Source organism: Podarcis cretensis (assembly GCF_951804945.1).
Source record: "Podarcis cretensis genome assembly, chromosome: Z".
Lineage (NCBI taxonomy): Eukaryota > Metazoa > Chordata > Lepidosauria > Squamata > Lacertidae > Podarcis > Podarcis cretensis.
Genome location: NC_137184.1, coordinates 15,571,150 through 15,583,764, shown reverse-complemented (window position 1 = coordinate 15,583,764; position 12,615 = coordinate 15,571,150). Strand labels below are relative to the sequence as shown.

General features: G+C 45.9%; 1 protein-coding gene across 2 annotated transcripts in view; it reads left to right on the top strand.

Moving 5' to 3' along the window:
• Nucleotides 1-12,615, top strand: part of ASS1 (argininosuccinate synthase 1) — a 79,396-nt gene that overhangs the window by 34,316 nt on the left and 32,465 nt on the right. For both annotated transcript variants that reach the window (XM_079961403.1, XM_079961404.1), the window contains exons 9-10: nucleotides 7,949-8,039; nucleotides 11,349-11,433. In XM_079961403.1, coding sequence (XP_079817529.1) covers nucleotides 7,949-8,039; nucleotides 11,349-11,433 — 176 coding nt within the window. The remainder of the gene's footprint in view (nucleotides 1-7,948; nucleotides 8,040-11,348; nucleotides 11,434-12,615) is intronic.

The following is a 12,615-nucleotide window of genomic DNA, read 5'->3' as shown; positions in this document are numbered from 1 at the left end:
AAAGCTATGAAATTTGCAGTGTGTGAACTGCAAACACAGCCATCCTTCAAAATTTGAACTTTTGAATCTGTACTTTCTGAATTTTGCAGTGCAGTTTTCCAACCAACTAACGTTTACAATTATGTAATACTGCGGGTTCCTGCCCCTGTTCACATTGCTCAGCAACCCCACCTGCCCTCTACCAAAATCTCACCCCTTGCCAACATAGTGCCCCTCCCTTTACACCTCACCTTTGCGCCCCTATCCCCTCACAGCTCTGATGAATTTTCAGGAGATGGCTTTTATTATTATTGCAAATTGCTGCCGGAATCTAGAGGACTGAATTTAATATTGGAAAAATGAGAAACTGAGAGGACCGGGACTGACTGATCCCTTCCTCCCTCCCTCCCTGATCCCTGAAATATAGGAAAGAGAGAGGCGTGTTTGTCACACATTCCTGTACCTAGGTTGCACATTCTCTGGCATGGTTATGGTGCAGCGGACGTCAGCATCAGGGCCTTATTCAGAGTCCAGCCTGGGGGCTCACAAGCCCAGCAGAGTGCCCAGGGGCTGGTGAAACTGTGATCTCCAGAGGACAATATGTCCAGAGGGAAATTCCCAAAATGTGAGCTGGACCCCAGTGCTTCCAGGGGTTGAGCTTCCCAAAATGTCTCCCAGCAATGAATCAAAAGAGAAACAAAGGCAGGATTGTTTGGCCGTTACTCCGGCTTAATTCAGGGGGTATAGCCCACTGTTTTTTGTTCATGTGTCCCCAGAACCCCAAGGACATCTGTTAGATTTCGATCTAACTAAAAGTGGGGCCTGCCACAAAATGTTGCAGCATGCACTTCTCTTTTTGCAGGAGTGTTCCTCTTTAGGGTTCTCGCTAGCCATTAGCCCCTCCAAGATATTATAAGCTGTTGCTGCTTAAGCAGACATCCTTTCACCATTTTTATTTTCCAAAATGACATCCCATGAGAACTGATCATTCTCAGAATTCAGGGCACATGTTTGATTTGGGGTGCATGTTTGGCCCCACAGATGTTATCTTGGTACACTTTAGATTCCCCCAAAGTATGCCAATACATCTCCTTTTGTCCTCAGTGGACTCCTTTCACCTCTAATTGTGTTGGCATTTCATTCTAGCATTTGGCGTTGGTGGGAAGAAGCTTTCCATCATGGTCGTAGAAAGAGGTTTTGTTTTTTGTTGTCCTTTAATAGCACTGGAACTTGGAAGTGCGTGTGATGGGCTAAAGGGGCTCGATGGTCCTTTGCAGGCCCCAATCCTCACCACCAAGCACCAACCAGGCAATGGCTCCTGAGGAGACTGTATCTGGACACTACCAGGAGGCTCCACCAAGATTATGGTAGGGAAGGGCCCCACTTGCAGGACCTCAGCTAGAATGAAGGGTGCAGAAACCTGGAGGGTATAAAAAGCCCCACAGTAGGGAGAAGGCAGGTTGTGGAAGACCTCGTTTCTCAGCAAATTTTGGTTTGTGGGCCTGCAATGATGCAGTTGCGATGCAGTTTGGAAAAGAAGAGCCTCAGACTACAACCTCAAGGCTCTATTACTGCAATGCGCTCTAGGTAGGGCCTCCAGCAGGCCTGGTTGGAAAGTGCAGATGGTACAGTATGGGGTAGTCGGGCTGCTGATGGGGGCACCTAGTCAATAACATGGGAGACCCTTGTTAGAACAGCTGTACTGGCTGCCCATCAATGACTGAGCCAGGTTCAAGTTGTTAATTTACAAAGCCCTGAACAACTCTGATCCAGGGTACCTTGGGGACGGCCTGAACCTTTATATCCCAGAACGACCACTCGTTCTTGCAGGAGCATTGCAGGTCATTGTTGAGTTTCATCTGAAAACAAAAAGAAACTGAGCCTGGAGTGTCATGGCCCCAGCCCTTTGGAACTATTTGCCAATAGAGATTCAGCAGGGACCTTCTGTTTTAACTTTTAAATGCCTGCTGAAAAAATTTCTATTCTGTCCAGCCTTTGTAGGCTATTAAGGAAATTTCTTTCTATAGTGAGTTGATAATCTCTGATTTTTTAAAGTGGTTTTTTAAAAAATGTATATAGATATCATCATTGCAAGCTGCTCTGCTTTTTTTGATGGTATAATTTTTTTATTTCTATAAGGAAATAAATAATTGCTGATGTCAGCTGCATCCCAGCTACCTGAGAAACCTGGAAAAGATCCTATCTTCCAGTACTGGGAATATATTCCATTGGGAGCTTCATTAACCAAAATGGAGCTGCACCCACTTTTTGTTGGTGAGCGAGTTCAATCTGTAATGTTTAAATAATTTAAGTTGCACATCTCCCCACTGCTCCATTTCCCCCTCCCCCTTATGGCTGCCCCCTAGCCTTCTCCTTGGGCACTCCCATCTGCTGGTGGTGTCTGCTTGATGGGATAAATGTTCTAGTTGGACCACAGCCAGGGGCTCTTTGTACTAAGTGGAAGCCTTTCCCAGTGACTTGAACAACTTCTGATCCAGGGGGCTGTGTGTATATGAGGGGTTTCCTTGGAAGACCCTACATACACACACCCTGAATTAGGACCTAGGAAGCTGCTGTATTACTGAGTCAGTCCATCTAGCTCAGTATTGCCTTTTCTGACTGGCAGCTGTGGCTTTCCAGGTTTTCAGACAGGGATGCTCTCCGAGCCCTACCTTGAAGAAACCAGGGACTGCTGGGGACTTTCTGCGTGAAAGGCAAATGCTCTAACGCTGAGCCACAGTACCTTTGGAGAAGAACTATACCTCAGTGGTGGGTCACCAGAGGTGAATCTCTGCTTTCATGAACAACCAAATTTTCTAGTCCCTATGGGGTACTTGAAAGAGCTTGCGGAGTATCCAGTCCTTCTGCTTCTGAATTAGAGAAGGACTGGACACTCCACAATTAAATAGGAAGGCATAGGAAGAGGCCAGCTCACCCATGAGGCAGGCTGAGCCAGTCGCCTCAGGTGGCGGAAGCCCAAGAGGAGGCATCCCTGCAGGGACCCTGCCCACATCACCACCTCTGCTGGTGGCAGAGAAGTGTCTCCAGCAACAGCTCTGACCCAGCAAGATCTCGGGGAAACTCACCAGAACCTACTGTTGCTGCCTCCACTTTGCTGGCACTGCCACACAACACATGCAAGGGAGGCACCTTCCCATTTCATCTTCGGTGGTGAAATGGGACATGCCACTCCTGCATAGGAAGTTGCCTTCTCCTCAATCAAACTATTGGGTCCACCTAGTTCAGTGTTGTCTTTCCCCAGTCCTACCTGGAGACGCTCAGGGTCGCACCTGGCACTTTCTGAATGCAACACAAGCTCTCTGCAATTAAGCTGCGGGCCTTCCCCTAAAAATGAGTTAAGATTCTAGTCCTTATGGTTCTGAATGAAAGGCTGATTTAAATGGGGACATAGGGAGCTGCCTTATACTGAATCAAAGCCCTGGTCCATCTAGCTCAGTACTGTCTATGCTGACTGGGAGTGCCTCTCCAGAGTTTCAGGCAGGAGTTTTTCCCCAGCTCTATCTGGAGATGTTGGGGATTGAACCTGCATGCAGAAGCAGAGGCTCCACATTATTCTAAATCATGGAGGGGAACTGGATGGGCTAGTACTGCCTCCAGCAACAGGTAAGAATGTAATATCTTCATTTAGTTATCATTGCAATAGCTTTTGACAGGCTTGATCTCCAGTGCATCTGTCTAAACTGTTTCAACCAGCGGTGGAAGCCCCCTTATTTCACAGGGGATTTCTTAACCATGCACCATGCAGAATGAATACTTCCTTTAGCCAGCCCTGAACCTACTACTGCCCTTGGGCTGATCTTATTGTAAAAAGAACCCACCTGGAACAGAATTCTTCATTGGGAGCCATGCCCACATTTTTATATTTTAAAATTTGTTTCATGACATCGTATTGCTGTTAGCTGTTCTGAGCAACGTTTGTGGAGAGGTAGTTAGTAGGCTGGTTTCAAAAAAAATATCTTCATCTGTGACTCTTTAAGGAATGTGGGGCTTCCAGCAAAGACAAAAACAGAAATTAGGTTCAGTTGAGCTCACATTTTAATTCAAATCTACCTCATTTGAACTTCCTGAAAACAGAAGCACAATGATGCTTTGAAATATGTGTGTCGTCAGATTTTGTGCTGTGAAGTTCGGCAAGCAAATAATGTGTCTGAAAATATGCATGAGGAAGTATGTATGAAAATGCATGCATTGGTGAAAATTAATCTTTATTAGGGAGCATTTTCTAGTATCATTATAGAAAATGGCTTGCATAATTGTGCATTATGCAGTATGCTAGTATGGATTGTCTGATGCTGCATGGCAACCAACATATACGGTGATTTTTTTTTTAATGGGCAGTATAATTTGTGAGTTTGGAACTGGCCCACCAAAAACTGGGCAAAGTCATGGTGAAGTCAAGTTTTGGTCCACCATCTTGATTCAAAATGACATGTTGACAAAAGCCACCTACTTCCACCTTCATGCCAAGTATATCTCAAGAGGCATCCAAATGCATAGAGAAGCGACAGACAGACAGACAGACAAGCAGACAAACAAGTAGACAGACCACTTTTTAAAATATATAGTACAGTGGTAACTCAGGTTAAGTACTTAATTCGTTCCGGAGGTCTGTACTTAACCTGAAACTGTTCTTAACCTGAAGCACCACTTTAGCTAATGGGGCCTCCTGCTGCCGCCACACCGCCAGAGCACGATTTTTGTTCTCATCCTGAAGCAAAGTTCTTAACCTGAGGTAATATTTCTGGGTTAGCGGAGTCTGTAACATGAAGCGTATGTAACCTGAAGTGTATGTAACCTGAGGTACCACTGTATACACATGTTAAAAATACACCTTTAAATTTGGCAACTGATGCATAAATGCGGCAAACTAAACTTTTAAGATTGGGAGGGGAGTGAAACCAACATGGACAGATTGGTTCATCGCTAGGTCCCTGGAGTTGGGAAGCAAGTGGTTTCTCAGTGGACTTGATGCAAACCTGTATCAGCTGTACAGTTTATACAGCTAGAGATGTCACCCACCCTTTCTCAAACTGAATTTATCTTTTCAAACCCCTGTAAACATCAAGCCATCCTGCATTCGGGCCTAGATGTTGTGCACAGTTCCGCTCTCCAGCCGTTGGCGTAACATGATGCCTCAGAGTCGGAGGCTGGCCCAGAAAAGAGCTGGACTCTGTGAAATTGCAAAGCCAGCAAGTAGACAGAGGAATTTATTTCCACATGCCCAGAGAGATTCCCTTATTCTCTCTCCCCCCCCCTTTCTCTTCTTCAGCTCCACCCCCCACTTACTGCATGCCCGCAAATGTGGAAATTCATCAGAAGCCCCCGAGGCATAAACTAATTATGGGAATGTTGTTGCTCTTTTTCCCACCAGCCCCGTTTTAAGAGATAAGACACCCCTGTGCTGTAAAAATCTGGTGAGGGGGGTGGAAAAATATATATACATAAAGGTTGATGTGTTTTGAAATGGCTTTTTTGCTTTGCTCCTCTATTTCCCCCCTGGGTGTATTAACCTTGGGGACACCGTCAAAATGCACAGTCTCCCAGAGCACCTGCTGGGGTCAAGGCTAGTCATTAGTTTTTCGGTCAGTGCAGAATAAACCCCATTTCTCTCCCTCTCTCTCTCTCTGGAAGTGTATGGGGTTCTGCCTCTATCTTTTCCCTCTCTGCCAAAGTCGCATTCCCCCCACCCTCCGCCGTTTTCCCTGCCTGACTTGTTCCTCCATAGCTATTCCACCTCCAGCTGTGGGGGCGTCAAAGGAAAAGATGAGATCAAGTTGAGGGGAAAAAATTGTCTGATTCCCCACAAGGCCCTTTGTTCCCAAACACCTCCGGTGCTCTCATTTTGCAAAGGGTGGCAAAATAATAATAAAAAATCCCAACCCTTCCTTTGGCAGGGTTTCTTTCTTTCTTTTTTTGCTGCCTGAGCAGTCTTAGGCTTTTAAAAAGAGGTGTTTGTGTGTGTGTTTGTGTGTGTGTGTGTGTGTGTGTGTGTGTGTGTGTGTGGATTGCATGCATAGGAGGCTGGGAAGTTGTCAAAGGGAAGTTGTTAAGAGCTCCAAGGAAGCTCAGGGGAAGTATATCTCTGAATGCCCAACCATCACACTCTCTCATGATGCTAGAACTCGTGGACATCTGATGAAGCTGAATGTTGGAAGATTCAGGACAGATTACAGAAAGTCCTTCTTCAAGCAGGACATCGTTAAACTATGGAACTCACTCTTGCAGGAGGCAGTGCCGACCACCAACTAGGGTAGCTTTAGAAAAAGATTGAACAAATTCATGGAGGAGAAGGCTATCAATGTCTACTAGCCATGTTGACTCTGCTCTGCCTCCATGGCTGGAAGCAGCAGTCCTTCCAAACCCCAGTTGCTGAAATCCTGCTTGTGGGTTTCCCACCGGCATCTGGTTGTCCACTACATGGACCATTGTCCGGATCTAGCAGGTTCTTCTTATGCTTTTATGTTCCTGTGTTAAAGCCATTAGCAACTCCAATGAAGCCCCTATGACCAGAGGCAAGATGCCAGACTGCCATGCTCAGAAGGTCTTGTGGTTTATTCATGAGATCCCAGAAGTATTCAGCTGGGCTGCTGTTGGGGAGAGACTGCTGGCTAGACCTTCGTCTGATCCAGCCAAGGCAATGCTTGGTTTCTTAAAAGGAAGTTCTGGCCAGGCAACTCTACAACATCAGATTGTCCCACAAGCAAGCACTTGATTGCACCAGAAACACTCTCCCCACTTGTGCTTCCCAGCAATTGGTATTCAGAGGCTTCTGACAATGGAGGAAGAACGTGGATTTGTATGGTACTCTTTTTGAAGTCATCCTAGTTGGTAGCCATCACCACAGCCTGCAGGGAATGTTGTAATGTAGGCAGGACCATGTGAGAACGCAGGACATGCTGGTCCATAGCAGCATAGTGTGTGTGTGGGGGGGGGGCACAAGGGCAGTTGCCCCAGGTGCAAAATTGTTAGGGGTGCAAAATTTCAACACTTGGTGCTGCCTCAATACAGCTGCATGCTTCCGTAGCTGAGCTCCATGCAAACCAGGAAGTGACCTTTCCAGACGACAGAACAGCTTTTTTTCTTATATCTGCAGCTGTGATCTCCCTGGGTGATGCAGATGCCATTAGGCAGTTGAATGCGCATGCGTACTCTGTCCGTTTCCCTCCTTCCCCCTACTCTCTGTGTGGCCACCAGGCACTGGTAGCCCGTGCTATGCCACTGGCTATCCAATCAACTTGTCTCTCTATCTTGGCATTCTCCTTCCCAACAGTGGCTGACCAGAAGCTATAGAGGCATGGTGACAGCCCCATCATTCACACCTTCTTCCCTCCCAGCATTTAGTATGTCAAAGGTTATCTAAACTTTGAAAACTAGAGTTTTTGCTGCTAGGTCTTATGGCTGGTTTCTAGAAATAGATCCTTTTCCCTATCTATTTAACCAATACTTTTAGGAAAAGCTGCTTCTGCTTGTAACCAGTGTCATGTTCCATAAGTCTGCTATTGACAGAACATTGCTGAAAATTATCAGAAGATATTTTTCCTACCCCCCCCCCCGAAATTTTATTTGTTCACCCCTTTCCCCCTGAAAATGAGCTGCATTCAGCAGAACATTCCCTGAAGTCCTTGTGTGCGGTTGACAACAAATCATGAGTGGACATGTATTGATGATATCACAGGCACTAGCCAGTAGGTGCCTGCACAGTCATCTCTCCTCCCGCCCCTGGTTTGAACTGATCAAAGCCACCCTGAACTGATTTCAGAGCTCACCCTGGGTCAGAAACAAATGTATGCTTGTACTGTGAATGCCAGGAGGGGTTTTCCAAACCACACCTTCCATTCCTGTCTTCACTCCCAAATTTCCAGGGCTTAGGTGATTTGCATCCAGTGTTGCTAACACTCATTTCTCTCTCTGTCTCTCTGTCTCTCTATCTCTTCTCTCTCTCTTACAGAACCAGGCACCCCCTGGCCTTTACAAAAGGACAAGAGACCCTGCTACAGCCCCAGACACTCCAGACATCTTAGAGATTGAATTCAAGAAGGGTAAGGACAGTCTTTTTGCAATGCTGCATTGTGGCCACATTCGGAAGAGTGAGTACAGTTCTGGTCACAACATCTAAAACAGGGGTCAGCAAACTTTTTCAGCAGGGGGCCGGTCCACTGTCACTCAGACCTTGTGGGGGGCCCGGACTATATTTTGGGAAAAAATAATGAACGAATTCCTATGTCCCACAAATAACCCAGAGATGCATTTTAAATAAAAGCACACATTCTACTCATGTAAAAACACACTGATTCCCGGAATGTCCGCGGGCTGGATTTAGAAGGCGTTTGGGCCAGATCCGGCCCCCTGGCCTTAGTTTGCCTACCCATGATCTAAAATAAAAATGTGTTGTACGCTTGGAAATGGTGCAGAAAAGGACACTCTAAATCAGGGGTGCCCAAACTTTTTTCAAAGAACATGCGTGAGGGCCGACCAAAGTTGTTGAGTTCTTTTTAGTATTGAAGTTGCTGAGTTTTTACCCCAGGACGTATACTGCCACGGGGGCCAGATTACATTGACTGGTGCACCGCATTAGGCCTCCAAAACAGACTTTGGACATGCCTGCTCTAAATAGTCAGGGGGCTTGGAGCAAGCTTTGAGGTGAGGCTTTGGTGCTTTTCAGTAGAGTTTGTTAACATATGAATCCAAAGGCCATCAAACAGAGTAATCAGATGATGGGAAAACAAGCTTTGGTTGATCTACTGATTAAGAACCTAAGAGACTGTTGGATCAGGCCAGTGGCCCATCTGGTCCAGCATCTTGTTCTTAGAGTGCCCAACCTGATGCTTCTTCTGAAAAAAACTCAAAACAGGACCAGAGCCCAGGGGCACTATCTCTTCCTGTGGTTTCCAACAACTGGATCAGAAGCATTACTTCTTCTGAACATGAAAGCAGAGCAGAGCCTTTGTGGCTACTAGCCATTGATAGCCTTCTTCATGAATTTGTCTCTTAAAACTATCCAAGTTGGTGGCCTTTACTGCCTCCTGTGGGAGTGAATTCCAGAGTTACTATGTGCTGCATGAAAATCCCTTTTCTTTTATCTGTCCTGAATCTTCCAACATTCAGCTTCATTGGATATCCACAACTTCTAGTGTTATGAGGGAGAAAAACGCTTTTCTGTATCCATTTTCTCCATGCCATGCATAATTTTATCATTGTCTATCATGCTGCCTTTTTTCTAGACTAATAATAATAATAATAAAAATCCCTAAAGCTCCAACCTTTCCTCATAGGAGAATCGCTTCAGCCCCTTAATAATTTCCAATTCTTCAATATCCTTTCTGAGGTGAGGTGACCAGAATTGTACACAGTATTCCAAACACTATCACACCATAGATTTTTATAAAGGCATTATATCCACATTTTAATTTTCAATTCCTTTCCTAACGATCCCTAGCATGAAATTTCCCCTTTCCACAGCCACTGTGCACTGGGCCGACATTTTCATAGAGCGATCCACTGCGACGCCAAGGTACAATATAGTTAATAGCCTGATCAAAGCACAAATAAATTAACCGGTAGAGAAAGCGAAGGCCCATCAATGGATTCTCCCTCCATCACCATGTGTCCACCCAGCATCCCTACTGGACGACACAGAGTGATGCAGTGAGGTTTAATAACTCACTCTGTGTTTTGAGAGAAAGGCATGCTCTGGCACCCACAGAAACCCACACGCACCCACATGCTACCCTCCTTTCGCCTGCAAACACATCCTTGTTTTACCCCCTAGTTAATTTATTTGAAGTTCTAATCTAGTTATTAACTATTTTAAAAGGGATAAGCAGCTTTCCTGGACAATGCCTGCACTCCTCCAGGCGGGCCACGTCCGATCGCTGTCCGAAAAGGCTACAATAGACCGCGAAAGACGATGGCGAGGAGGTGCTGACGGCTGTGCTGACCAGAAAGAGATTTAGGGTTCATTATCGCCGGGGCTTACATTTAATAGTCATTTACAGCCGAATTCATAAACCCTCCAGTCTCCTAGCCCACTTTTTCTTTCCTGTGTATGTGTGTGTAAGGCGCAGGGGGGACAACAAAAAAATAAAATATATAAATGGGTTTAGAATGGAGACGCTGACAGGCAGCCTTCACCACACAGCGGGCCTTTTGTAATAAAGACTAGAAAGGAAGCTATTGAATCCTGATTAGTGACTGATAAAGCTCTATATGGTAATGAGGAGGGCAGATGGAAGAGAGATTAGCCTCTGAACAGGCTCACCGGCCTCCCCCCACTGCCAAGTTTCCCCCTATTTTTCTTTTATGGGTCTCCCCCTCTCTTCTCCACCTCCCCACACATCTCCCCTGTGTCCTGCTTCCGTATACATTTATTGCTCATTTCATACTGGGGGGGGGGGGAGAGAAGAAAAGAGCGGTTTCTTTCTCTTTCAGTCACCACCTTGGGCTCTTCATGTCTTTCCCTCATGCTCTTAAAAAGAACAGAAAATAATATTTCTTTCTGTTTTGGTTGCCACACCTCTGGGCTTCCCACTCTCGGGGTTCCTGCCACTTCCCCTCACTGTCACCCTCTTAAAAATAAAATGAAAGTAAGTGTATTCTTGAATTCCCTGAGAATCTTCTTGGTCTTTGGCCACAAACAGTCCCAAGTCAAGCTCCCTATTCATTCCTGTCAGGTGGATAACTGGGGACATGTGCGGCATTTGTCCGCCAAATGGATGTTAACAGGGGCCGTGCGCTGTGTTTTCACTTGCGCCTCAGTTTTCCCGTCCTTTCTCCTCCTCCTCCTTTTTTAATTGTGGGGTGGGGGTGTAGAGTTTGTCCGCCGGGGCCGAGTCTCGGTGGCTGGTGGAACAGAAGGTGCGACGGGCTGAGACAATGAGGGAGCGTGAAATTTAATTAGTCGAGGCCTTACCCGCAATTTCAAGCTCCTCAAAAAAAAAAAAAGAGGTGGGGGGGAATAGACGGGCGGGTGGGAAGGGGCAGTTGTATGTGGGAGGGGGGAAACTTTTATTGCCTTAAAAAAAAACCCCACCTCTTTTCTCTCAGGGCTTTTTTTCGGCCTCGTATTGTGTGAGGGTTCACCCGACCCCGCTTTTTAAAGGGGGAAAAAAACACCAGAGCCTTCTGAGTGGAGCAGCTTAGCCATGCCTTTTTAAGAAGTTATTTAGAGTTCATATCTGTCACATCTATTTAACACGTCCAGGGTGATGTTTTAAAGAGGCGCTCTTGACATTAATAAGGGGATTTCAAAGTCCAGTTCCCCTGTTACCCTCCCTGCCCGTCTGTTTCCTGTGCCGACTTTTTCTCCCCCACCCCGTCCATCTCCATGTCCCTTTTCTCTTGGCTGACAGGTGTCCCCATCAAGGTCACCAATGTCGAATACGGCACTGCTCACCATTCGTCCCTCGAGCTCTTCGTTTACCTGAATGAAATTGCGTAAGTTTCCCCGTCTGTGTTGGCCCCATGGAAGGATGAAGGGAGAGTGAAATTCATTTTGGTTCATGTTTAACATCAGACCTACCATAATTTGTGCTTTCTGGAACGATACATGAACCACAAACGCAGCCATCCTCTGAAATTTGCCCTTCTCCCAATTTTGCACTGTGGTTCTCCAGCCAATTAAGGTGCCCCAAAATGCATCAAATAGGATAAAGCGTGTGTAAGAAAAGGAACATATTTACTGAAGATAACATACAAAAATGCATTATATTACCCGGATTAAAATGTCAAAACGCAATATTTAAAACAGTTTAAAACACCTTACAATCACAAAAATAAGCCGGGTCCAATATATATATATATACCTCATATAAGGCAGTGTTCCTGTGAGAAAGAGGGAGAGGAAATATACATGTCCCTCCTTGTCCTTCTTGTTTATTACTTGCCCTTCACCATAAAGACCTAGGGTGGGTTACAGCCATTTAAAGCACATGCAAGTTGGAAACAACTTGCAGTCATAGAAATACAGTGGGCCCTAAAAATATACACCTCAGGTGTCAAAGGCTAGGATGAAGAGGTGTGTCTTTAGCATTCACTGGAAGCTGTATAGTGAAAGTGCCCGACACAACTCTGTGGGGAAGGAGCTCCACAACTTAGGGGCTGCCACAGAGAAGGCCCTCTCCTGGGTGTCTGAGGGTGGTGGAACAACCAAGAGGTCCCCCTCTGCCAGTCTTGGCACCTGGGATGTTATGTAGGGAAGGAGGTGACCTTTCAGGTATATGGGGCCTGAGTTGTTTAGGGCTTTCAAAACACTAATGTAAACACTTTGAATTGGGTCTGGAAACAAACTGGCAACCAGTGCAGCTGATTTAAAATGGGAGGAGGGGTATGTGGGTTCTAAATTTAACCCCATCCACTGAACCTGGCACCAGCTGAAGTATTGGAGTCATGTTCCAGGGCAGAGCACATTGCAGTAATCCAATTTGGAAGTTTCTAGAGCATGGAGTACAGTGGCTAAGTCATCTGTCCAAAAGGGGTCAAAACCCTTGTACCCAGCCATCCTGTGAGAGACCTTTGCCCTTTCCCTTTCCCATCATCCTTTGCTTCTGGTGTTTTGCACTGCCTTGCCTGCAGGTTTAGAAAAACATAGAACCATGGAATTTTTTAGAGTTGGAAGGG